The sequence below is a fragment of the Peromyscus maniculatus genome, chromosome 19, assembly GCF_049852395.1.
Source record: "Peromyscus maniculatus bairdii isolate BWxNUB_F1_BW_parent chromosome 19, HU_Pman_BW_mat_3.1, whole genome shotgun sequence".
In the NCBI taxonomy this organism is placed as follows: domain Eukaryota; kingdom Metazoa; phylum Chordata; class Mammalia; order Rodentia; family Cricetidae; genus Peromyscus; species Peromyscus maniculatus.
Window position 1 is genome coordinate 58,881,647 of NC_134870.1, and position 27,537 is coordinate 58,909,183.

At 40.2% G+C, this 27,537-nt stretch overlaps 1 protein-coding gene across 2 annotated transcripts in view; it reads right to left on the reverse strand.

The window, feature by feature from the left end:
- Ptpn2 (protein tyrosine phosphatase non-receptor type 2) overlaps nucleotides 1–27,537 on the reverse strand; it is a 66,245-nt gene that overhangs the window by 16,382 nt on the left and 22,326 nt on the right. The window contains exons 3-5 of one of the 2 annotated variants that reach the window (XM_006970076.4): nucleotides 19,675–19,775; nucleotides 12,837–12,935; nucleotides 236–370 (exon numbers count right to left, since the gene is read on the reverse strand). In XM_006970076.4, coding sequence (XP_006970138.2) covers nucleotides 236–370; nucleotides 12,837–12,935; nucleotides 19,675–19,775 — 335 coding nt within the window. The remainder of the gene's footprint in view (nucleotides 1–235; nucleotides 371–12,836; nucleotides 12,936–19,674; nucleotides 19,776–27,537) is intronic. The other variant, XM_006970077.4, reaches the window with a different exon arrangement.

Sequence of the window (27,537 nt, forward strand, 5' to 3'; positions counted from 1 at the left end):
TTCTCCAGTGCCAACAATTAATTTTCAGTCTTCACATATTAATATTAACCTGAACACTGTAATTCTTTGTTTTTAGGATTTCTTCAGAGTTACTTTGTACAGAAATATAATCTAAACATGTTTTGACCAGATAGTATTACAAATATTCAAATCCAAGCACAGTACCAAGTCTAGTATTAAAGAATTCTTAAAACCATCAGATAAAACTGAAACTCTGAAACCAGAAAAGCCTTACATTGATATTTTCTAACTGTAGTAGATGTACTGTATAATATGACTTCACATCTTCGGATAAGAGTTTCACACTAAATCCTGTTTCCTTAAACAGCATCTCTCGGTCATCTGTTGGCCAGTATTGTGCACATTTAACCTAAATTTAAGAATAATAGTTTAGACATATTATAAAACCATAAAAAGAAAAACAAGCCTCACATGTACACACTATACTTCTCAGGTACTGAATCCTAAGAATATCAGAAGTATTTTAATGAGAATGACATTTTGTAAAGTAGCTCCATAAAATGTTTCCTTTAAATTTAAAAAGCCATAAACAGATAACAGATTTATAAAAAGTGCTATTTTTCTATTTTGAGACAGATCTCTTTATATTATATATACTTTATACTATATATAGTCCTGGCTGTCCTGGACCTCACTGTGTAGATGAGGCTGTGCGCTCACAGAGATCTGCCTGCCTCAGCCTCCTGAATGCTGGGATTAAAGGCATGGGCTACCATGCCTTGCTAAAGTATGCTATTCTTAAAGCATAATTACATTTTAAAATATTTACTTCAGATTTCTAAAATATCAGGATTTTGTAAGAATCTCTTCTTCAGCAAACACCAAAGAGGTATTCTTTCAAGCCCGTTAGTGGTTATCACATTCCTTTAATCCCAGTACTTAAGAGGCAGAGGCAGGCAGATCTCTGTGAGTTCAAGGCCAGCCTGGTCTACAGAGTAAATTCCAGGACAGGCAACCACAAGAATCAAAAACATACCCCCTTCCCCAACACACACCTAGAAATGCTACTGAGGGTAAGTGTAACAAATAAAGTGTAAGAGGGCAAGGAGGACATTTTATAGTAAAGAGAGAAATAGAAACAACATCAAGGAGAACAGGACAAATGTAAAAGAAAATCCAACACATTTCTACTAGGGGGCCCAAAGAACACCACCACCATCAATAGGAGCAGAACAAATAAATACCAACTATGATTTGATAATCCTTTCTTTCTTTAAAGAAGGGGGGGGGCATTTGAAGCTACATACTGAAAGGCCGAAACTATTTACCTGCAAAAGCTGATCAAATGGTTAAGACATATTTTGGAAAAATTAATGTTAAAGAAAAAGGGAGAGGGGCTAGAGAGATGGCTCAGTGGTTGAGAGCACTTGTTGCCCTTGCAAAAAACCTGGGTTTGATTTTTAGCACCCATATGATGGTACGCAACCATCCATTATCCCAGTTCCAGGGGATCCAACAGGGATACACATGGTACACATTCGCATACACAGGCAAAACATTCATATACCTCATATAAAATAAATTTAAAAAAAAACAAGAAAAAGGGAAAAAACTCTTTTGATTAATATAAGTAAAATAAGTAATAGATTTGTAAAAGAAATAACATTCATTTGACATGGATAGTAATCTATAATGCTAGAAAGAAATGAATGTATTTTAGTTCAAAGAAAAGCAAATAAGCCAAAATTTTTTATGCCCTGTCAAAATGACTTTTAAGTACTAAAATAGCAGATGCACTTTCTCTGACATCAGAGATTAAAATGCCCATGAGGGGTCAGAGAGATGGCTCAGTGGTTAGGAGCACTTGTTGCTCTTGCAGAGAACCCGGGTTTGATTCCCAGCACCTACATGGTGGCTCACACTATGCCTTACTCCGTTCCAGGGGGATTGATGCCTTTTTCTGACCTCTCAGACTACCAGGTACATATGTAGTGTACCACATACATTTGGGCAAAACCCTCATACATATAAAGGAAATAAATAAATCTAAAAAATTTTTAATGCCCATGAGTCCTTCCTTATGACTTGACAATGAGTATTAGAATAAGTGGACAGACATGAACAAAGACTGGTGATGAGTATTAAATACACTCAGGTGGGTCCTCTTAAACATCCAATTCTTAAATGTTCTGGAACCAATCTTCTACAGGTGTGAAGGATGTGTACAGAATTTAGATTTAAAGAGGGATATGGGATATGCTCTAGATAAAGTAGAACTAAAAACAACAAAAAACGAGTGGCTGGAGAGATGGCTCAGGGATTAAGAGCACTTGCTGCTGTTGAACAGGACACAGGTTTGGTTCCCAGCACCCACAGGGCTGCTCACAACCACCTGCTCCAGTTCTTCCAGGGGAATACAATGTCTTTTCTGCCCTCAGGCACCAGGCATGCATGTGTACAAAGACATACAAGTAGGCAAAACAATAATAGACATAAAAATAAAAGTAAATCCCTGGGCAATGGTGGTACGTGTACACACACACACACACACACACACACACACACACACACACACACACACACACACACGTATATTTAATGCCAGCCCTTGGGAAAGACAGGCAGATCTCTGTGTGCTCAAAGCCAGCCTGGTCTACAGAGTGAGTTTCAGGACTGCCATGGCTACACAGAGAAACCCTATCTCAAGAAGAAAAGAAAAAAAGAAAGAGAGAGAAGAGAGAAAAGAAAAAGAAAATTAAACAAATAACAGTAAATCAATCTTAAAAGAGAAAAAAACAAAAGACAATGAGGAAAATTAAAAATGTCAAACTATCATCAATAATTATTTTGGATGACAATTCAAAACTGTTTTCTGTGCTATCAGAAAAGGCAAATGAAGCCGGGCGGTGGTGGCGCACGCCTTTAATCCCAGCACTCGGGAGGCAGAGCCAGGCGGATCTCTGTGAGTTCGAGGCCAGCCTGGGCTACCAAGTGAGTTTCAGGAAAGGCGCAAAGCTACACAGAGAAACCCTGTCTTGAAAAACAAAACAAAACAAAACAAAACAAAACAAAACAAAAAAACAAAAAAAAAGAAAGGAAGAAAGAAAGAAAGGAAGGGAGGGAGGGAGGGAGGGAGGGAGGGAGGGAGGGAGGGAGGGAGGGAGGGAGGGAGGGAGAGAGAGAGAGAGAGAGAGAGAGAGAGAGAGAAAGAAAGAAAGAAAGAAAGAAAGAAAGAAAGAAAGAAAGAAAGAAAGAAAGAAAGAAAGAAAGAAAGAAAGAAAGAAAGAAAGAAAAGGCAAATGAGTCATACAACAATTCTCATGTCTGGTATTTCTGATATACTCCGTATTTTTGGTATGTTTCTGATGTCTTTTTGAACCAGGATTTTCTGGAAAGGAAAAAGAGCAGCAGACATAAGACATAAGGAGTAAAACCAATTTCTAAATTTCCAGGTTTGAATTAGGAAAAATAAATAAATAAATCAACGTGTACTCCTGAGAATTTTTTGAGACAGGGTCTGTCTCTCAACATAGCCCTGGCTGTCCTGGAACTCACTATGGAGATTGGGTTGGACTCAAACTCAGATCTGCCTGCCTCTGCCTCCTGAGTGCTGGGAGTAAAGGCGTGCCCCACTACAGCCTGGCCTCAATCTACCTTAACACACACATTTTCCTTGGCTGTATTCATTGAAAAATCTTAAGAACAATGATTGAGCTAATAGCAACATATGTCCTATTTTGCTGTGATCAAGAAAAACCACTGTCCAAAGCGCCAGGTGTGGTGGTACACCTCTTTAATCCCTAGAGAGTTCAAGGCCAACCAAGTCTCAAGACAAACATGACTACATAAAGAGAACCTGTATCAAAAACAAACAACAACAAAACACTGTCCGTATAAACAGGCTCCTGACAAATGGCTATGTGAGGTCGCAGGTGTCAACAGCTGAGCCTGCAATTGGTAGGCATTCCAGGGAAAAGTAAGCTACTAAAGTCTCAACACTGCAACACAAAGATTAAAGCCGAACCTTATGGTGATATTTTATTTGTACTGAAATGTGATTTTAATTTTATGTTAATAAATAAAGTTGCCCTGGGGTCAGAGCTATTAGAGCCATAGCAAGAGCGTGGTGGTTAGAAGAGCTAGGTAGATTTCTGTGTGTTCAGGGATACAGCCAGTATTGGAGACATACGCCTTTAAGACCTGGAGGGCGGTACTTACAGGCAGTGACGAGGCAGTCATGTGGTTGGGTTTACAACCAATGAGAAGGCAGAACAGAAAGACTATTTAAAGACAGACAAACAGGAAGAAGCTCTCTCGGGGAAGCTAAGAGCACTGCAGGAGGTAAGATTTTATCTCTGAGCTCTGACCTCTCGGCTTTCTCTTTTACATTGGCTCTGTGTTTCTTATTTTAATAAGACGATTGGTTACATCTACAGAACCTAGAGAAACTCTGCTAGCCAATGAAGGAATTATACGATTGCCAGTAAGTACAATACAAAGCAAGGGAATAAAACTAATCAAATCTTTTTTTTTTTTTCCTCCTTTCTATTCAGGGTTTCTCTGTGTAGTCCTGGCTGTCCTGAAACTCAGAGATCTGCCTCTGCTTCCTGAGTGCTGGGATTAAAGATGCACCACTACCTCGTATGAATCAAACTTTATAAATTTAGAAATTCACCTACTCCTACCATTCCTCTTCAATAAAACCAGAAGGCCAGGGCTGGGTGTAGTGACATATGCCTTTAATATCAGCACTTGGGAGGCAGAAGATGAGGACTCTGGGTTTAAGGCCAACACAGTTTACACAGGAGTGGCAAGCCAGACAGGTCTTCATAATTCGATAACCCTAACTTGAGAAAACAACCTCCCCAAACAAAACAATAAACCTCAAAAAGCCCAAGCAATATACATAACACACAAAACAAGAGCAAACTCCAATTAGTCATCTGTTGAGACCATAGAAGAAACCATGTTTGAAAACTGTTTCTTCCTATGTGTATAAAAGCTGCTAGGTAGAAAGTTTTTCTGTTTTTGTTTTTATAGAAGCATGCCAACTAAAACTAGAAAAGGAAAGAATTATATGATCTTAGAAGCCAAAATTAACTAGAGGTAAACATTGAACAACAAAGATGCTTAGGTCATTAGAACAAACAAGCAGACATTACAGGCCTTTTGATGAAGAACACAGTATTACCTATGTGGGAATTCCCCTCTCCCAAAAGAATCATTCAACTCCATCTTAGCATCTAGATGCATCCACAAGTACCATTTCTAAGTTTTGGTGGTCGTCTCAGGGAATCACTAAAAGAATTCTACTCTACTTTGAAGTGAGGATGAAATTTACACATCATCTCATTTGCAACACATTCAAACAAACAAAACAATGTCCCCACCAGTGGATTTTTAGATAAGTTTGGAGACAATGGAAAACAACTACAGAATTTCCAATAGTGTTGACAATGTGTTGGAAATTCTGTTACACTATTGGAAATTCTGTTATGTCAATGTTAAGACAAATTGAAAACATACACTATCACCAAATCCCAGTAACTATGAATTTAAGAAAAAATTAAGAATCAGGAATCTGACAGAGAACAGCATGATATATTAAAGCTGGAAGAGATCTTAAGGGATCCTAATGCTTGACAGAAAATGACTCTAAAGCCACATAAATCTTAGCTATACCACTAACTGGCCCATGACTTAAGGTTACTGGGTTATCTGATACAAACCCCCATTCTCTTCCCTCCCTCCCTTTCTCTTAGACATGGTCTTACTTGTCTGGTCTGGAACTCACAGAGATGTGCCTGCCTCTGCCTCCTGAGTGCTGAGATAAAAGAAGGCATGCATCACTGCCCCTGGCCCTTTTCCTTTTTAAAAACATATATTTACTTTAAATTGTGTGTCTGTGAGTACATGCATGTGAATATAGGTATCTGGTGAGTTCAGAAGAGGGCAATGAAACCCCTGGAGCTAGAGTTACATATGACTTTGAGCTGTCCAACATGGGTGTTAGGAACTGAGCTGGAGTTCTCTCTTGACCCCTGACCCATCTCTCCAGCCCCTGATACCATTTCTTTACCTCTCCTTTTTCACCCTACCTTTAAGCAAAACTGCCTCACTCTTCTACTCGTCCCTGTTGTCTCCGACTCACTATTCACTCCCCGCTTACTCCAGATTTTCTTTTTTTTTTTTTTTGGTTTTTTCGAGACAGGGTTTCTCTGCGTAGCTTTGCGCCTTTCCTGGAGCTCACTTGGTAGCCCAGGCTGGCCTCGAACTCACAGAGATCCGCCTGGCTCTGCCTCCCGAGTGCTGGGATTAAAGGCGTGCGCCACCAACGCCCGGCAGATTTTCTTAATCTAATAACAACCTAGTGTACTGGTATTTTTCCTTGTCCTCCTTCTCCTTCTTTCTATTATCTATACTATTATCTTAGCACAACCACTCTAAAATGGCTCCTTTACTTTCTAAAGTATTTATACTTTAGAAAACAGCTGGAGTTTAAGTGTGATTTCTACTTGATTATTTCTATATATGTACAGTGGGTTTACTCTACATAGTAACTGTTTATACAGGCACTATTATACTTTCAAGGGAATCCTGGGTATTGAACCTAGTGTTCAATATCTAATGTTCAATAGCCCAGCAGATAAAACAACACCTTCACCCTACTACAACCTAGTTCCTCTTGAATATCACAAGCATTGCCACAGAAAGATTAACAAAACCAACCAACCAAATGTAACAACAAAGAACCTCAGATGCACGTATGCAAAAGAACCTCATGCACGTATGCAAAAGAACCTCAGATACACATATGCAAAAGAGAAACAAGGAAAACATGAAAAGCCAAGGCAGTATGATACCTCCAAAAATTACTAGTCCCACAGGAATTTTCTTTAATCAGAATAAATTAGAGAAATTCCAAAGAAATCAAAGAGGAGATTGAGGAGATAGCAGGTAACGTAACTGCATACACACCAGAAGCAGAGACTGGATCCCAGCACCACAGAATAAAGCTGGGCACAGAGGTGGGCACACAGCTGTGGGGGAGCAGACACAAGTGAATCCCAGGGGCTCACTGCCAGTCAGTCTAGCCCATCTGTGAGTTCCAGGTTCAGTGAGACAATCCCTCACCACAGACAGGCCATCCTGACAAAAACTGATTTGAGTTAAATGACATTGTAGACCAAACTGACTTAAAAGACAGCACAGATTACATGTTCTTAGCAGCAGCCCAAGAACCTTCCTTTGAGATCACTCTTATGGGATGCTGTCCTCCAGGAATGAGAGGCCACTGTGCTTTAGAACTTCAGGGGAGACCTGTGTAAGATTGAGCCCTTTAACATTCCATCATGTATGGAGGAACTCACTAGGCTCTTCTCTCTAAGGGTTTATAGGTAGTTCACAGTGGCTGGGGAGAGAGAGAGAGGTTTTTCTTTTTTCTTTTTGTTTTTTCAGACATGGTCTCACTATGTAGCTCTGTTGCCCTGGAACTCATTATGTACACCAAGCTGGCCTCGAACTCAGAGATCATGGCTGCCTCTCAAGTACTGAGATCAAGGGTGTGCACCACCATAGCCGGCTTTGAGAGAGAAGTTTTTCTTTGGTAATGGACTCAGTTCTAAATCACCAATGTTTCTAAAATTAACTTCACACCTATGCTATTGTAAACAGTGCCATTCACTAACCTGCCAAACTACACTGGAGTACAACTGTCTGTTTCTATCACTGATGCTCTATCTGGAATGACAGATGTTTGCCCCACAGGAAAGTTCACACAACTTGCTTATAGAAAGCAAGTCTTGAAAAAAACTGAAATAATGTCTTATACTTCACTTGACCTCAATGGAATAAAAATTCAAAGCAACAAGAAAAACTACAGAACATACAAAGATTTATAGAATGAAAAACAAAACACCAAAAAAGAGGAAAACACACCATTGAATGAGAAATAAGTCACTAAAGAAACCAAGTGAAAGAAAAATGTATATAGAATTGCATGAAAAATTAAAACATAACATTCCAAACCCTGTGGAATATAATGAAAACAGTTGTAAAAGAAGTTTATAGCTGTAGTTGCCTAACATAAAAGTAAATAAATACATTAGAGATACTGCAAATAAATAACGATGTACCTGAGGCTTTGGAAAAGAAAGAACAAGCCAAGCCCAAAAGTAGATTGTAAGAAAAGGATCAGGGCAGAAACTAATGAAATGAAAACTAAAGAAACAAGACAAAGAACCAGTGGAACAAATGCTTACAAATTCATTTTGTGAAACCTGTAGAGACCCACAGAGGTTCCCTAGTGAGAACTTACTCAGGGTCTGAGAATCTGAGCTTGCTTTACCCAGCAGGGCTGCATAAGGGGATGCTTTGACCATGGGCGTGGTTACTTGATGTTTGGAAGGGTCTATACTTGGCTGTGTGGTGTGCTTTGATCTAGCAAGGGGGAGGTCTTTTGCCCCACCCCTTGGCATTGTTAACAAAAGCCCTTTTGAAGAGGTAAAAAGGACCTTTGGGTTTTGATCCAAGCCCTCCTGAAGCTATCCTGTTTCTGTCTTTCTCCTCTTCGCTATCTTTCTATCTAAAAGTTTCTTATCCCTCTCTCCTCCTCATAGGAACCCTTTTAAAATGTGGGAGCTGGCCTCCCACGGAAACCAGCATTACTCTAGTAGTAATGTTGGATAAAGACAAAACACACAAATAAAATGATAGACCACTTTCTCTGGTGAACATAACTACAAAATTCTCAATATAATACTTGCAAACTGAATTCAAGAACACAGAAAAGAGATCATTCACCACGATCAAGTTGGCTTCATTCCAGAGATGCAGGGATGGTTCAACATATGCAAATCAATAATCACACTGCACCACATAAATTGACTCAAGGACAGAAATCACATGTTAAAAAGACATCCCTTCATGATAAAAGTCCTAAAGAGACTAGGAATGAAAAGAACATACTTTAACATAATAAAAACTATATATGAAAAACCTATAGCCAACATCACAACAAATGGAGAAAAATTCAAAACATGTTGGCTAAAGTAAGGAGCAAGACAGAGGTTTTCATCTTTCTCTACTCTTATTCAATATGGTACTTGAAACTTCTTTTTTTTTTTTCGAGACAGGGTTTCTCTGTGTAGCTTTGCGCCTTTCCTGGAACTCACTCTGTAGACCAGGCTGGCCTGGAATTCACAGAGATCCGCCTGGCTCTGCCTCCCGAGTGCTGAGATTAAAGGCGTGCGCCACCACCGCCCGGCTTAAAGTTTTAACTAGAGCATTAAGACAAGAGAAGGAAATGAAAGGGATACAAATGGGAAAGGAAGAAGCCTTTGTATACTTATATACTGATAAAATGATCCTACATAAAAGAGATCCTAAAGACCGCGTCAGAAAATTCTTAGATTTGATGAACAGTTTTTGCAAGCGTCAGCATATAAAATTAATATACAAAATCAGTAGTCTTTCTATATATCAATAACAAACATGTTGCAGGATATTTGATCACACTGTGAACCCCAAGATTGCGTTACTTACTGAAAAAAATCTTTCTAGTTGTGGTATAGCTCAGCCCTAGCACATATCTTTAATCTAAGAGCTTTCTGCTTATTGTAAACAGGATTAAATACAGTTAACCATAGGTCAAGAGGTGAGCAAGCAACCAGGTGACAGGAAGTGAAAAAGAAAAAAACCATAGAGAGTATGAGGGAGTCAGGATGGATAGAGAGACTTATAGGAAGTAAAAGGGAAGGACATTCAGTTGGAGTTTTTTGTTTGAGACATGGAAGAGAGAGGAAGTTTTTCGGGGATGTTGTCTGAGGAGGAAGGTCAGCTGGGTGCTTTCTCTGCTTCTCTGAGCTAGCAGGTTTTCACCCCAGCACCTGGCTCTCAAGTCTTTATTGGTAAAATTGAACAACTGAGATTTTGTTAAAAACAACACAAACATGTTTACAAAGAATCAGGGAAATGATCTCACTTTAATAGCTTAAAAAAACAAAAACAAAACAAACAAACAAACAAAAAACACCTTGCAATAAAACTAGGTAAAGAAAGATCTCTACAATAAAAGCTATAACATTAAAGGAAAACAAAACAAAATCTTTATTTATTTTTAAAAGATTTATTTATTTATTATGTATACAGAAGAGGGTGCCAGATCTCTTTACAGATGGTTGTGAGCCACCATGTGGGTGCTGGGAATTGAACTCAGGACCTCTGGAAGAGCAGTCGGTGCTCTTAACCTCTGAGCCATCTCTCCAGCCCCAAAACAAAATCTTTAGAGAGTTGAAGATGGAAAGACTTTCTCTGCTCACAGATTAAAAGAATAAATATTGTGAGGGCAAGAACTGTGGCTTAGTAAGAAAAATTATTGCTTAGCAGGCATGAAGTCTGAGGCTCAACCCCTAATACTGACTGACAAACAGAAGGAAGAAAGGAAGGAAAGTATGTCAGCTGGTTGATAATGTAAAAGAGGCTACACTATCCAAAGCAATCTACAGATTCAGTGCAATCACATCAAAATTCCAATGCTATTTGAAAAATATACTTTTAAAAATCCTAAAACCCTTATCTGGATGTTGTTGGTGCACACCATTAATCCTAGTACTTGAAAGACAGAGGCAGGCAGATGTCTGTGAGTTTGAGGCCAGCCAAGTCAAAAGACTGAATTCTAGGACATACAGGGCTACAAAGAGAAACCCTGTCTTGAAAAACAAAAACAAGCCAGACAGTTGTGGTACGTGCCTTCAATCCCAGCACTTGGGAGGCAGAGACAGGAGGATCTCTCTGAGTTCGAAGCTAGCCTGGTCTACAGAGTGAGTTCCAGGATAGGCTTCAAAGCTACAAAGAAACCCTGTCTTAAAACAAACAAACACACAAACAAATAAAAACAAAACAACCCCCCAAACAAACAAAAAACCAATCCCCTTATGAAAGTTCTAAAGACCCTGGGTAGAGGGGGAATCTAATTCTGAGTTAAAAAAAAAAAAACAAAACAAAACAAAACAAAACAAAAAAAACAATAATGCTAGACCATACATGAATTCAAGTTATACCACGAAGCCCTAATAATAAAAAGGCATGATACTGTCACAAAAACAAACACAGATTAATCCAATAGAAAGGGAACCCAGAAAAAGCCAACATAGCTTCGTCCAGGTGATTTCTGATGCAGGTGTTACTGGGAGAGAAGTGGATGGGTAGATAAAAGCAGATCCTCAGGGCTCACAACCAGTCCAGTTAAAACAGGGGCCCATAAGTTTGGTGAGAGGCCTGGTCTCAAAAATAACGCAGAAAGCAACGAAGAATAAACTCTGCTCCCCCTAGTGGGCACACATAAACACATCAGAGACCTAGGCAATGACTTTCTGAACAGGAAATCATGTCAACAGATGACAAAAGGAACCTCTGAAATTAAGAAGTCTAGGCACAGAAAAGCAAATAGTTATGTGAACAATGCCGACAGAATAGCAAAATTTTGCTACCCATTTTATCTGACAGAAGACTAATACCTAGAATATACAAAAAACTCAAAAACATAAACAACCCAATCAATAAATGGGCTAATGAAATGAATAGACAAGACACAAATGGTCATTATATACATGAAAACATGTTCAACCTTACCAGCTATCAGAAGAATGAAAACTAAAACTGCAGTGACATCCCCATCTCACTCTGGGCAGGATGACAATCGTTAAGAAAAGAAGTAACTATTAGATGTAGTGGTGCATTGCTTAAATCCCAGCACTCAGGAGGCAGAGGCAGGTGATCTCTGTGAGGATAGTCAGGGCTACACAAAATAAAGAAAAACAACAAGCCGGGCGGTGGTGGCGCACGCCTTTAATCCCAGCACTCGGGAGGCAGAGCCAGGCGGATCTCTGTGAGTTCGAGGCCAGCCTGGGCTACCAAGTGAGTTCCAGGAAAGGCGCAAAGCTACACAGAGAAACCCTGTCTCGAAAAACCAAAAAAAAAAAAAAAAGAAAAAGAAAAACAACAACAGTAACACCACCACCACCACCACCACCAAAACCCAAAACTCTGCTAGCAATGGTGTAGACAGAAGGAGCTGGTACACGCTGCTGATGAGAACGTAAACTAGTCCAGCCACTGTAGAAATCAGTATGGAGGTTCCAAAAAAACTGAAAATAGAGCTGCAATATGACTTAACTATAACACTTCTAGGTATCTACCTACAGGACTCCAAGTCAACACATCACAGACAGACCTACATTGTATCAACGTTTACCATGGCACTAGGCACGAAAGCTAAGTTATGAAACCAACTCAGGTGTCTACAGAAGGATGGATGAAGAAAATGTAGTATAGTTACAGAATGAAAAGTTTTGACCAAGAAGAGCATAGTCATGTCATCTGCAGAAATATGGATGCAACTGAGAGAGAAACATATCAAGTGAAATATGAAAATCTCAGAAAAACAGAGAGGGTGTTTTCTCTAATTTCCTGATCTGTGCAGAATCTAGAAGATGGGCATGAGAGAGGAAGTGGGACTGCCTAGGAAGAGCACAGAAGGAAGGGCTGAAAGGAGGAGAGGTGGGAGAAAGAAAAGGGGGAGCGAGGCGGCGAAGCAGGGAATGTGTTTAACACATCACCTACACCTACATGAAAATGTCCTTATGGAACAGAATAAAACATACAGCACTATGATTCTAGAAAATGAATTTTTTAAATTTGTAATGAAATAGAGGAAGGAAAAGTATTCATTATTTCTCTGTTGAGAAATATCCTGGTCACTACCCTTTAGCTACCAAAGGTCCAAAGTTAAATGAGTATCCTCTCCCGAAATGAAACATTTATAAACTGATGATCACATACAGCACACTCAACCATTAGTATTAACTATTACTCACCGATTCTTTCTCTACAGTTCGGTTTAACATGACAACTGCTTTGGTCTTTTGCTGCCACACCATGAGCCAGAAGTGGCAACATGTGTTAGGAAGTGGACCCTGTAATAACAGAACAAGAGCACATCAGGCAAAGGAGCAGGAAAAGGACAAAGCTTCAAGGATCCTGCTGGAATGCACTATCATAGCCAGTGGATTAGGTCCTGCTAAGAAAATCATGACTTTAAATGCACTTAAATTCAAAATATAGTCTGCATTCAATAAAACTTCCCTCTATGTAAAGATGTTTTATTTATTTAGGCAGAAAAAGAACTGTATGGCGGGGTTGGGGATTTAGCTCAGTGGTAGAGCACTTGTTTAGCAAGCCCAAGGCCCTGGGTTCGGTCCTCAGCTGGGGGGGGGGATGGAGGTTGGGGGGGGTGGAGTTGGGGGATGGGGGTTGGGGGTTGGGGGGAGAACTGTATGGGATACCTGGTTCAGAATTAAGAGTTGGATAACTAGATTCAAATAACAATTATAAAATACATGTAAACAAAACCAACTTATTTCACTGCTTCTGATCTATCATATTATTATGGCTTTGCTGGCATGATCAAAGGTGCCTACAGCATAACACACAGGCAACCCAGAATCAGAATCAAGGATTCAGAAAGGAAATTTGTCTCTTTCAGTTTCTGCAACAGACAGGTGATATCTCACACAGGTCATGGGGAGATCTATGGAAAATGGGGAAATTTATGTCATTACTGGCCAACCAACCAGCCCAAATCAACACAAAAGAATTTGCAGGGGGGAAAAAAGGAATCATGAAAGCACCTGCAAATCAGTTTGTTGTGCCTAATATCATCTGGCAGAGTTTAAAGTATACAGTAGTCCTTATTATAAAATGCTATGGAGGAAAAAGCAAATATATACTTCCAATTATTTTCACATTTGTCTTAATGATAGCATAGGGAGAAAGGAAAAAAAAAAGAGAGAGGGGGAGACAAGAGATGAAGAGGCATGCCCAGACTCTGACTTCCTTCCTTTTTGTAGGGCTGGAGATGCAACCCAGGGCCTCATGCAAACTGAGCAAATGCTCTACCATTTTGAGCTATCAAACTGACCTCCATCTAAACATGTAGCCAATTTCCAGAGCAATGTAGCAGACTGGAGCAGACTGTTCAGTGTCAGGAGCAGGGAAGACCAGAGCTGCAGTCCCACATGTAACTGAGAGTTTGAATAGTTCTACACTGAAATCATCTTTAGGAAGATTTATTTCTTGATGGGTAGCCAATATTCAATACATATTGCTCAAGAATAAACTCTAGGTTAACCTGTAAAAAAAAATGCTAGATATCTGCAAAATTACAACCTTAGTGTTAAAGGATACAACCCTCTTCATTCAATGTACTTATCTACTTCCAATATAAAACATGCAATCCAAAGGTGAAAAAACAAACATCCTCCCCACCAAATAAAGCAATGAGAAAATCCTTAATAAAATGAATGCCTTTTCCTTTCATCTTAAAAAAAAAAATCAAGCCGGGCGTTGGTGGCGCACGCCTTTAATCCCAGCACTCGGGAGGCAGAGCCAGGCGGATCTCTGTGAGTTCGAGGCCAGCCTGGGCTACCAAGTGAGCTCCAGGAAAGGCGCAAAGCTACACAGAGAAACCCTGTCTCGAAAAACCAAAAAAAAAAAAAAAAAAAAATCATGGGCTGAGTGGGCATGGTGACCCACACCTTTAATCCCCCAAAGAGGATTCTCTGTGAGTTTAGGGCCAGCCTGGTCTACATAGTGAGATCCTGTCTCAGAAAAACAAAACAAAATACAACCACCATGAAGTGAGACTACAAAGATGGCTTGGCAGTTAAGAGTACTTGCTGCTTTTTCAAAGGACCCCACAGTGTGGCTCAGTTACCTAGAACTAGCTCCAGGGGATCTGATACTCTCTTCTGGCCTCATTAGGAACCTATATATGCATGCACAGTGCATGTAGGAAAATATACACAAACACACAAATAAATAATAAAATAAAGAAAGCACTCTTTAAAAATAATTATGGGGGTTGGAGATTTAGCTCAGTGGTAGAGTGCTTGTCTAGCAAGCGCGAGGCCCTGGGTTTGGTCTTCAGCTCCAGGGTGGGGGGTGGGAAGTTGGGGGGGGATGAGGGGGGGCGGGGGGATAATTATGAAGCAACTCAGTAGTGAAGTGCTTTGTGTGCACATACATACCTCAATTCTATTACTGGTTCTAAAGACTAAACAATAAACATGAAACAGCTGTTATAATATGAAGAACAAAGGATTCTAAAAAGACAGTAATTTATCTATCAGTTCTTTCACAAGCCAGTAATGCTTCCCCCCCAATTTTTTTTTTTTTTCTTTTTTTTCTGGCTTTTGACACAAGGTTTCTCTGTGTAGCCCTGGTTGTCCTGGAACTCTCTCTGTAGACCAGGCTGGCCTCAAACTCACAGAGATTCACCTGCCTCTGCCTCCCAGTGCTGGGATTAAAAGTGTGTGCCACCACCAATTGGCTAAAATGCTACCAGATTTTTAAACAGTAAAATGGACATGATATACAAAAACAAAAAACAAAAAACAAACAAAGACTCAGGCAAAAGACAATCTAATAAGCAGCAAAGAACAATCAAAATACTGTAAGTAACAAACATTAAATGTAGGTTTTCTCTCTTTGTTCAAGTTACATGCTATGCATAGCCATGACTGAAATATAGTCTCAGCCCCTACAAAGTGCAAACAGGTGGGTGAGAAGTTACTTCCATCGCTAACATCGAATACCCAAATCACCAGCTCTTATGTTCTAAGAAAGCCTGAGAAGGTACAGCTACACAGCCTGAGTCTGCCTGAGAGGATACAGGACAGGAGCAGTTAAGGTCACTCTGCATGTTCTAAACCTAAGCACAGCCCATAAGCACACATGGCAGAAGTAGGGGATACTGGAGTGGACCCCGCCTGAAGAGCAGGTGGCTTTGGTGACAAGGAAACGTCTCACACAGCTGCACTGATACATGTGGAGCTGAGCAACTCTGAAAAGGGCAGGCTAGCAAAGTAGGAAGAATACGATGAGGACAGCTTTACTGGGGTGAAGAAACAGGAAGGGGGCTCATTCAACTAACCAACCAACTAGACACAGAAAGTAAAGAATTCAAGATCTAGGTTAAAACAGCCACAGAGCAATGAAAAAACACAAAGAAATCAGAAGAAAAAAAATACAGAAACAAGCGGCTAATTCCCCCACTCCCAATATGTTGAGTCCTGTCTGTTAGGACACAAGAAAACAGTTCAACAAGGGACAAATGATTTAAAAATTATGAAATTGTTATGAACTTGTACCATAATGAGATTTTAAAGACTTTACAAAAAGATCATTAATCCCATTATTACTAATCTGAATAAAAGTGGCAATGAAAAAATGCCACAGTACATAGTTGAGTTGTTAGCTACTACATTGAGTGTGCTGGATAGTTTTATGTGAACTTGACACAAGTTAAAGTCATATGAAAGAAGAGAACCTCAATCTAAAAAAAAATGCCTCCATAAGATCAGGTTGTAGGCTGGCCTGAAGGCATTTTCTTAATTAGTAATTGATGGGTGAGGGCCCAGTTCATTGTGGGTGGGGCCATCCCTGGGCTGATGGTCCTGGGTTCTATAAGAAAGCAGGCTGAGGGGATACAGAAATGGCTCAGAGGTTAAGAGCACTGGCTGCTCTTTCAGAGGTCCTGAGTTCAATTCCCAGCACCCACATAGTGGCTCACAACCATCTACAATGAGATCTGGTGCCCTCTTCTGGTGTGCAGGCATACTGCGAGAGTAATTCTCTAGGCAAGGAATATTGTTCAGATGTAGCAGTACTCACCTCATGTGTATGGGGTCCTTAGGCCCTACACCCTGCCAAAATCAAACATACTAACAAACCATGGTCCCCCAAACTGAAATATAAACATGGGGATAGCTAAGAGAATCTTAAGAAAGACCCGTCTTTAGGGAGTAAGCGAAAGAACCAATGAGGCTGAGGAAAATGGCAGCAGAGAAGAACAGGTGTGAAGGGGTGACCAACCATCTGTTCGGGTTTAGGTATGAAATGTTCTGCCTTGGGTTCATGTGTTACAAGCCCGGTGTCTCTTGATGGACTTTTGGAAGGGCTTGGGTCTAATCACAGGTTAACTCCTTCGTCGGTTAGTATGGCAGCACTAGGAGGCAGAGCCTAGCAGGAATAAGCACAGCATTGGGGGATGCCCTTGTCACATACCTAGTTCTCCCTGTGTCCTGCCTGCCACAATATTCTGCCTCAACTTAGCCTTAACGCTGACCTTGAACTTAAATCTATGAAACTAGAAGCCAAAATAAATTTTTTCCTTTTAAATTTCCCTTCAAGATTTGTCACAGCAACAAGAGTATAACACATCATGCTTTTCCATGTTTTTAATGTTTATTTTCAGTAGAAAGTACATTTTTAGCTCTGAATATTGATTTAAGAAAATCATAAATTATAATAACAACATAAAACTTCAGTTACTATAGAACAACAAATTAAAATTGACACTCCCAATCCCTAAATGACTGCTCCTCAATGGTATGGAGATGATTAATTCATTCAGCCCACATCAGTCCTCTCATGAAATTAAGGTTGGAATAAACACATTATCATTTCTGTTGGGTCTCTCAGGTCAGTTTTTCAATCCCATGAATGACCACTGAGTATTTTGTACTTTATTCAGTTGTTTATTATCAAGTCACTGCATGAAGAAAATCACATTAGGTCCAAGTTAAAGAGGACCACAAGTGATTCAAATTATAAAAGCTATGAGGTTGCTCGGAGATGGTGGCGCCAGCCTTTGATATGAAGCACTTGGGGCCACAAACACTAGCAATCCCTGGAGTGACAGTCAGGATCTTCTTGCTAATTCTCTGTTGCATCTCAAATGGGTGCCAGCAGGAAGCAGGTCATCGTTCTTAGTAGATCAGCCAAGGGGTCAAGAGAGTAAAAGTTCTGGATGAAATCACGCATACTCCTCCTCCTAGGTGTAAACACCTTCAGAAAGTGACTGTAGGAGAAGGAAGGTTAGGAGCAGGGGACAGGACAAGATCTGAGAAGAGGCCTGAAGGGGGAGGCTGCTGAGTACCTGGTAGAGGCTCAGTGCCTGGGCCACTTTAAATCAATGTTCCTTAATAGCCGTATAAACATGGCATCTTCTCAAATGTACACTGTCTGTCTTTATTTGGCTTTGTGAATTGTGAATTGATAGCTTTAGCCCCTTTTATACCAGATTGCTTCTCTTTCCTTTTTAGTTACAGGAGCTACTTTAAAATAATGTTTCTCTGACAGAGACAATTCTAATGGCTCACAGGTATATTAAGTTGAACTTAAAACAATTCATACTTTTCTCTGTCTTTCAAATAGCAGGTTACATTAATCTGTTAAACTTTTTAAAAAACTTCAAACATGGTGCTACAGATGTTAGGGTCCTGGAGAATTCCCACAATCCACGTATGCCATCAACAAGAGCATTTATTATCTTGAGAACGATTCCAGCATGCTGGGCCAACCATCCTACACAAAGGCAAAATGGCCACGACCCCAAGAGGGACAGGGACGTATGGGCACATCTAAGCACAGCTAAGGGGAGTTCCTAGGTCATCTCAGATATGACTGGCTTAAGCACGCGACAATCATATTAGTACGTTCTAATTGGCTAGAGCTAGCAAGGGCTGGTTAAGGCTACGGCATTTCCATTTTTGGGCAGGACTAGACAAGTTCCAGGCTCTGTCCTCATCTGGTTATCACCTTGAGCCACTGACTGTGGAGGCTGGCTGACGTAGTACCTGCTGACTGTGGGGGCTAGCTCAGGCCTGGTACTTGCATTTATTTACCAGGCTTCCTCGTCCTTGCTGTCGGGAGTGTTGGAGATTAACTGTCCTTTGTTCGTGACTTCCTCAGAAACTGCCTGTTCAGTTCCAAGAAGCAGGGACAGAGGCCTAGTTCTTAGCCGAGTTATTAGGGCAGGCTGTCACGCTATTTGCCTGGTCCTCTCACAGAGTCAAGGGCACTTGCTTCTCTTCCAGAGAACCAGAGTTTGGTTCCCTGCACCCATATTGTATGGCTCAGAACAGCCTGTAACTCCAACTCTAGGGGATACCCTCTTTTGGCCTCTGTGGGCACCGGGGTACACATGTACATATACATAGAGACACATAAATAATAAAATTTAAAACTCTCAAACATTATAGCTTATACTTCTGAACATTTTATTTTGACTGACAGAAATGACAGAGTTGCTATTTAACCTCTTATTTGTTAAAGAGAAAGCTATGGTCTCAGAATGGAAGAGCAATGCTTGCATTTGTGGAGGCTGGGGTGCTGGAGAGCTGGGGCAGAATGGCAAAGGCAGCCAGGAGGACTACACTCTAACAGGCTCTGCACATTTAGACCCTGTGTTCAGCATAGCTGCACTCTCTGAAAATGTATTCATAGGGCAGAGATAGACAGAAAAGTGCTTTCAAGGGCCTTCCTGGTTCTTCATCACAAGTTAGGGGAAGAGAACTCCAAGCCAAGTAACAAAAGCTATGTTAGATACAGTACAAGAAGTTAATTTACCTGAAGAGAACTGCACCAAGCCACTTCAGAATTTCCTCCATTGAACATAGTAACATTAGAAACAATCTTACTTTTTACCAACATATTCAGAGTCTCAAAACTATGAAGTTGCAACTGATTTCAGAACCAGAAAACTAAAACAGCATGTCATTTGCAGATGTCAAGATATACATACAAGCTATGTTTAGAGCACAGTAGCCAAGCTCCACTCTCCAGGTGTCTACCCAGCGCCACACTACTTGCCTGTGTTAAGATGTAACTTCTTTGTGCCTCTTCTATGTCAACTAAGCTGGCATTAATATAATCATTTTCAGTACTTTGCAGTTTAACACGACTGTGATCATCTGAAAGTAGAGAATGATAAATCATAACTGTCATGTCAACTTTTCCATTCCTTTTTACTTGATGTCAATATTCTAAGGTAGTTATAGATGATAAGAGAAATAGAGAAAATATAAATTAACAGCAAAGGAGAGTTGAGACAAATCCTAAATCACCTATTTTTTTTTTTTTTAAATAAGGAAGTTAATACACAATCTTATGACTGGGTGTTGGGAAGGAAATGCTTCTGTTTGTAGTCTATCATCGACAGTAACATGAAAAACTAGCCAGCATGTGCAGTAAAACGATTAAGGCACTTACCTTACTGGAAGTGAAAAGTCATCTCAAATCTCAGTGCCTAGGAACTGAGTATCTATGTGCAAAAACATAACTGGGCTCAAACTGATGAGAATAGATTCTTCACTTCTTGGCAGCATGCATACAACTGTATTTAAATAATGCTTAAGACCGAGAAGCTAAAATAATTGGATTATTCCAACTATATTCTTTACAAGAGTCCTGGAAACACTTCATTACTTAAGACTATGTTAACAGGTTAGACACATTTCTACATTTTAAAAATAAAAACTGCAGATTTAGAATTTATACTAATTTTAGTATCTAAAATGCAACACCTGACCTTGTGTCATTTAGATGAGGAAGAAAAAAATAAGAGGCATGTAAGAACTTATCCAAGATGAACTTTAATTTAGAATCCTAAACATAAGACAGCCACAAGCATAAAACTAAGTTACAAAGTGAATGTATGATGCTTCACTTCAGAGAATATATTCTGTGATAAACTATTCCCCTCAAAAAAATCTATCTTAAATATTCACTCTTTCCACTTTCTCTTTCTGTTTTTTGAGCTAGGGTCTCATGGAGCCACAGTTGGCCCTCAACTGGATCTGTAGCAGAGAATGACCTTAAAATCCTGATCCTCCTAACTCATCTCTCAAAGCTTGGGCTATACCCCACTCACCCACACACAGCATTTTTTTTTCTTTTCATTCTTCTAAACAAGGTTTCTCTGTGTAGTCCTGGACCTCTCTTTATAGACCAAGCTGGCCTTGAACTCAGATATCTGCCTGCGTCTGCCTCCCTGAGTGCTGGGATTAAAGGTGTGTGCTACTTACTATACCAGGCTTTTGGGCTACCACTTTAAAACCAAAATCGAAACAACTACAACAAAACCAAACCCCAAACTGTCTTAACCATTTCTTCATGTGAATAAAAATGTTAAATGGCTTTAGTTTCCACACCAATGTATCTCAGATGTTTGTTGGACTGAACAGAAGACCTCCATAATGTTACATGTCATTTGCCAAAAGAAAACTATGATCTTGCTGTAGTAAATCACATGTACTAGTCTTCTGGGAAAAAGGATGTCAGCAAGCACTATTTTTCCCCCCAGACAGTTTCTCTGTGAAACAGTTCTGGCTGTCCTGGAACTCAATCTGTAGACCAGGCTGGCCTGGAACTCACAGAGATTCGTCTGCCTCTGCCTCCCAAGTGCTGGGATTAAAGGCATGTGCCATCACCACCTGGCAAGCACTTTTTAAAAAGTTTTTTATTAACAGTTCAATCATCCTTTAATTGTCACACTGTACAAGATGGTGGACAGCTTCCTACTCAACAAAATAAAGACCATCTGGAAGAATGAAAGCTTTTAGAGAAAGCAACACAACCACCAAAATCTAGACTCCACTACAAGTGTCTCCCAAAGGAATGAAACTCCTCATATTGCAATCACAGGAAGAATACAAACCAAAAGACCCCACATACAATCATAGTCTTTTGGCCAACATGCAACTCAGAAGGATAGCCCCCCCCCCCAGGGTGCTAGGAATTCAGTGTACCCTGCTGTGCTTTCCCAAGACCAAGGCAGAGCTTAGAAGCTGAGACGAGAAGAAAAGCTCAGCAGCTTAAACAGTGCTCTCTGTTCCTGGAATCCAGCTATTTTCCTTCAGTCTTTAACCCAAAACCATCAATACAGTAACCACACCCAATGACTAGAAGCACAGCAGGGCACTGGACACTATCTGAAAGCCACCCAAGGTCAGTGCACACACAGGGCTTCGCTTCATTGTCTAACAATGATTTATCCAGTCAGTAAAAGCAAAGGCACACTGCATTCTCTCAGGTTTAAAAGACAAGTTTTAAAAATTGTTAGCAGATAACATTAGAAAACAGTAATCCTTAGGAAAACATGACAGCTCTTTAGAATTGAGCACAGCTAGTAACTGAATATGTATTTTCTTCTCAGGAAAACAAACTCTCAGATGCATAGCTGTATCATTATTTATTTTTATTACGAAGACTAATGGAGAGAAGAGCATGGTGGTGCACACCGTTAATCCCAGCACTTGGGAGGTACGGCAGGCAGATCTCAGTGAGTTCAAGGCCAGCCTGGTCTACAAAGCAAGTTCCAGGAAAGCCAGGTTTGTTACACAGAGAAATCCTGTCTCAAGAAACCAAAAAGAAAAAGAAAAAATTAAAAGAGAAACACATAAACTTTTGATTCAAAAAAGATTCTAAGGAAAAACCGTTTGTGTGTGTGTGTGTGTGTGTGTGTGTGTGTGTGTGTGTGTGTGTGTGTGTGTTAACTAAAATACATCACCTTGAAATATCTAAAAAAGACCACAAATATATATTTCAGGAAGTGAACCCCCATCAAAACCCTGAGAGCCTGTTACTTTACAATTTCCAGTACTCAGCAAAGGTGAAGGACCCACCTTGTCACTTACTAGGAATCACTTAACATATGCTCAGTTTGCATAATCATAAAGGTTCCCTGACACCAGAAGTTAACTGTTTCCTTTCCCTGATTCACTAGTGTTAGTTGCTCCCAAATCTGTGAACTGTTCATTTTAGTTTTCCAAAAACGATTTATTTTTTATACATATACACATATGGGAGGGGTGCGCTGTGTGTATGTGGATGCTCTTAAAGGTCAGAAGAGGGCTTCAGATCACCTGGAACTGGATGGAGTAAATGGCAGCTGCATGTAGATGCTGGGAGCTTGAGTCTTAAAAGGGCACATGAGCCCTTCACTGCTGAATCACCTCTTTGGAACCCCTAAGTTGTTTATTTCCAACAAAGGAAAGAAACTTGACTTTTGAGTCAGAAGAAAAGTAGAAAGTCACTTTTTTTGTTGTTGTTGCTCAGGACTCTCTGAAGTGAGATCATCAAAATAGCAAGAGTTCTACAACTTGAACCACAAAGTCCACAATATTTGATCAGTATTCTATGGCTATGGTCATCTCTCTCTCTCTCTCTCTCTCTCTCTCTCTCTCTCTCTCTCTCTCTCTCTGTGTGTGTGTGTGTGTGTGTGTGTGTGTAGAGAGAGAGAGAGAGAGAGAGAGAGATCTTTCAAAGGATGCAGTGACAGGAAGGAAAGAAGGAATCCAGTGACTTCCGTGGGCAGGCAACCTCACTTATCCATCCCTAACAGCACCAGCAGCAGCTCTGTAAGGAACATACTGATTATTCTGTAGGATATTACCTGCTCTCAATTCTTATCACCGAGTGAATGAAGAAATTCAGTATCTAACAGTACTGTAACTTAAAAATTGGATAAAAATTAAGCCCATCCACTTCTGATGAAGTCTCTCTGCCTTCTACCCTCAGGGTTTTCTGAGAAATGGTTTCAGCTCTCAAGAAATGACTTGCTCTGTCTGTGGCTGACATACGGAGAAGCTTCCTCTTTCAACATTCACTATAAACTAAAAGAAAAGAACCCTGTAGATCTCACCCAATTTATCACCATCTTAAAGGCCCCTACTGTTGTCGAGTTTCACATGTCAAACAACAGAGGGGAGGTTCGTGTTCTTCATGGCAGAAACCATTACAAACCCACAAGTTGAGCAAAGACAGGACAATTCTATGAATACAATGTTATCAGTTAACCTTTTCTTCTTTTATTTTCCTATTCTCTATCTACTTGTGGTAGTTCTCTGACAAGAACTCAACATATCTTAGAGCTATGCCAACACTGTTCAACTCCAAAAGCTGACAGAGAATAAATTTTTTTCATAAACTGAGCAAGGAATCCTATGCAAAGACAGAGCTAAATCCAAGTCCCATAACCACTATTATTTTCATGGAGAAGAAATATAAATCTTAGCACACGTGAAAGTTTGAACATTTCAACGGCTAATTCTGCAAAACAAACAAACTCACTATAAATAGCTTCTCATTGACCAAAAATAAATTAGAATTACCAAAAAGCACTGTTAAATGATTATGATATGCCAGACACTGTATGGAACACCTTACTCAACTGTGATCAAATCATCTCAATTCTCACAACTTGATAAAGTAGATACACTATCATGCCCATTTTGCTGACATTGGGCAGTAATGTCTTTCTTTTTAGACTAGAGAAATTTGAATTAAAGGATTTCACTCATATAAAATAGTTCACTGCTACAGATCACTGGCCTTTAAGAAATTCCAATCATCTTTATGCTGATCAGACTGTGTGAGAAGAATAGGGAAGGCCTAAATAGATAAGAGTTTCCTTATGATCATGTTCAACCATTGATCCTCTAATTCTATGTATTGATTAGGGGCAATATGACTCACTGGGGTCTATGGATAAGGCAGCTCCACTATTCTGACCTAGAGTCCTAATGAAGGATGTAAGCCCAGTGGGTAGAGTGCTGGCCTAGAACCCCAGAGGACTTGGGTTCAATTCCCTATCACCTCCTAACCCGGGGATGGTGGCACACAGGACTGTCATCCCGGCAGGAATATCACAAGTTTAAAGTCATCCCAGCCTCAGCAACTCCTGACCAATGTGAGACTGTCTTAAACCCACCACTCTAACAGTCTATGTGCTTGTATTAAACAAAAGGTCATGTCCAACTTTCAGTTCAGTACTAGGTTCCTCTTTTAGAACCACATACTTCCAATACACCCTATGTTAGGTAGACTACTGAAAAAGACAACAACATGAGAAGGAAAAGATGGAGTGGCTGGACTTGATCAGTCTTTATTTTCACTGATTAACCATGCTTAATATACTGATGGCCAACTATAAAATCTCTGACATTCCTATTATAGATTCAACTTTTTTAGGAATTTGAAAATTCGACTTCATTTATTTTAGTGGATCCCCACCCCCCCAAATTCTGAATACAGGTAGTTCTGGAAGGCAAGCCATTCTTCCCACTACAGAGCTCTCTCCACGTGTACTGTGTTGGCTCCACCCTCCAGCACAAGTTCTACAGCAGAACTCCTCAGATAATGAGCTGAGGCTTCTACGGGGGCCTGCTGAAAATACTACCTTAGGCCAAGATTCTGGGTCACTTAGTCAGCAAGGAGGGAACACTCAGGTCCCCAGTCATTAATAATTTTCTTTTTAAAGTTATGCTCTTGGTAGCCAGGGACCATCAGGTTCACTACTGACTCCCACCTCTCAAGAATTATGATGCCTAGGACCAAGTGTTAGAGGATACTAAATTCAAAAGCATGGAAAGATGCTGGTCCAATTCACACCTAGCTGTAATTCTCCCAGCTTTACACCTTCATTTATGAGTATGTAATTCTTCATAATTTTATATGTATGTTGTTATATATGTAGTATAGAACTATTACTTCACCACGAATGTACAGTTGCTCTTTCACTGAGTCACATTTCCTTCACCCCTCTCTAATTCCATCAATAAAAACATCACTTAGTATAGTATCTACTACTAAAATTTATTATTTCAAGAATGTTATAGGCTGTGTGTTGTGGCACACATCTTTAGTCCTAGCACTTAGGAGGCAGAGACAGGTCAATTTCTATGAGTCTAAGGCCAGGCTGGTGGTCCACATAGCAAGTTCTAGAACACCTAGGACTAGGACTATACAGTAAGGCCTCACTTCAAAAAAAAAAAAAAAAAGTTACACAGGGGCTGGTAAAATGGTCCTTATTTAAAATGCTCACCATGCAAGCCTGACAACCAAAATTTAATGCCTGAAATCCATGGTGAAAGATGAGCACCAAATCCCAAAAGCTGTCCCTGACTTCTACTCTTGTGCCATAACATGTACATTCTCACATATACCCACAGACAATGAATTTCAAAAGAAAGTTTTATATAAAAATATATTGTCGCCAGGTGGTGGTGGTCCATGCCCTTAATCCCAGCACTCGGGAGGCAGAGGCAGGCAGACCTCTGAGTTTGAGGCCAGCTCAGTCTACAAAGAAGACCTCTGAGTTTGAGGCCAGCTCAGTCTACAAAGAAGAGTTCCAGGACAGCCAGGTCTACAAAGAGAAACCCTGATTCGGAAGGAAGGCAGGCAGAGTAGCCACGCCATTCCCATCAGCCACTTAGGACATCAAGCTTCTCTACAATCCTGAGTATCTCCTCTAATTGTTCTAGTAGGTATGTAATGATATTGCACCACCATGGTCTTAACCAGTGTTTCTAATAGCTAATGATGTTTTTCATATGTTCACATGTTTATCTGCCTTCTGTACTTCATACCTTTTGTCCACTCCCCACCCCCAGATAGGGTTTCTCTGTGTAGCCCTGGTTGTCCTAGAACTTACTGTGCAGATCAGGCTGGCCTCGAACTCAGATCCTCTCCCAAGTGCTGGGATTAAAGGTCTGAACCACTGTGCCTGGCTCCCCTTTGTCCATTTTCTAGTTAGCCTATTTCAAAATTTTCCCTAGTCAATCTGTATTCATCTCATTCTCCAAAACTTTTAAATGTTCGTTTAATCCTTTTTTTCTTTGAGACAGGGTCTCACTAAGTATCCATAACTGGTCTGGAACTCCCTATGTAGACCAGGCTGGCTGTGAACTCACAGCATTCCCCTGCCCTAGTCTCCAAAGTGCTGGATTGAAGGCATGGACCACCATTCAACAACTCAGTTGTTTTATTTTTCTGAACAAGGCCTTTTACTCTGTATCCCAGGTGGATCTGGAACTCACAGTAATCCCCTGCCCTGGCCTCCCACGTACTAGAGTTATAAACATCTCACAACACACACACACACACACACATACACACACACACACACACACACACACACACACACACACACACACCATGCATACATACAGCTATTACAACTCACTAATTTTTAAAAACGACATAGTTTATGTTTTTGGTGTCATCCTAAACCATGTTCAACAGCCTGAGATCCTGAATTTTCTCCTGTTCACTTCTGGACAGTTACTATCCGACCCCCCTCCCCCTCCAGCCCCCTTGTATTTAAATATTTAGTAGAAGGATACCTTAGAACAATGTAAATAACTTGTTTCAACATTTATTATTCAGCATCTTATATAAAGGTGGAACTTTCATTATTTGCATCTTACTTATTTATATCTTAGTATTATTATAGACTCATGGATTCCTACTTTACTCAACAGGTAAAAAATCATTATTTTAATGTTCAAGTTACCCTGGGATTTGGTGTCTTTATGATACACTCAGTTCTTGTTTGTTGTTTAAGTCATATCCTTACTTTCTAGAAATTAAGAATTCCAAGCTCTTCCTTCTTTCTTATTTATTTGGTTTTTCAAGACAGGGTTTCTCTGTGTAGCCCTGGCTGTCCTGGACTTGCTCTGTAAACCAGGCTATCCTTGATCCACCTGCCTTTGCCTCCCAAGTACCTCCAAGTGTCAAACACCACCACTGCCCAGCCCTTACTTATTTTTTGAGACAGGGTCTCACTCTAGTTCTGGCTAGCCTCAGAGGTCACCCTGTCTGCCTCCTGAGTACTGGAATTAAAGGCATGTGCCACCACACCCAGCCCTTTTTCTTTTTTTGAGACAAGGTCTA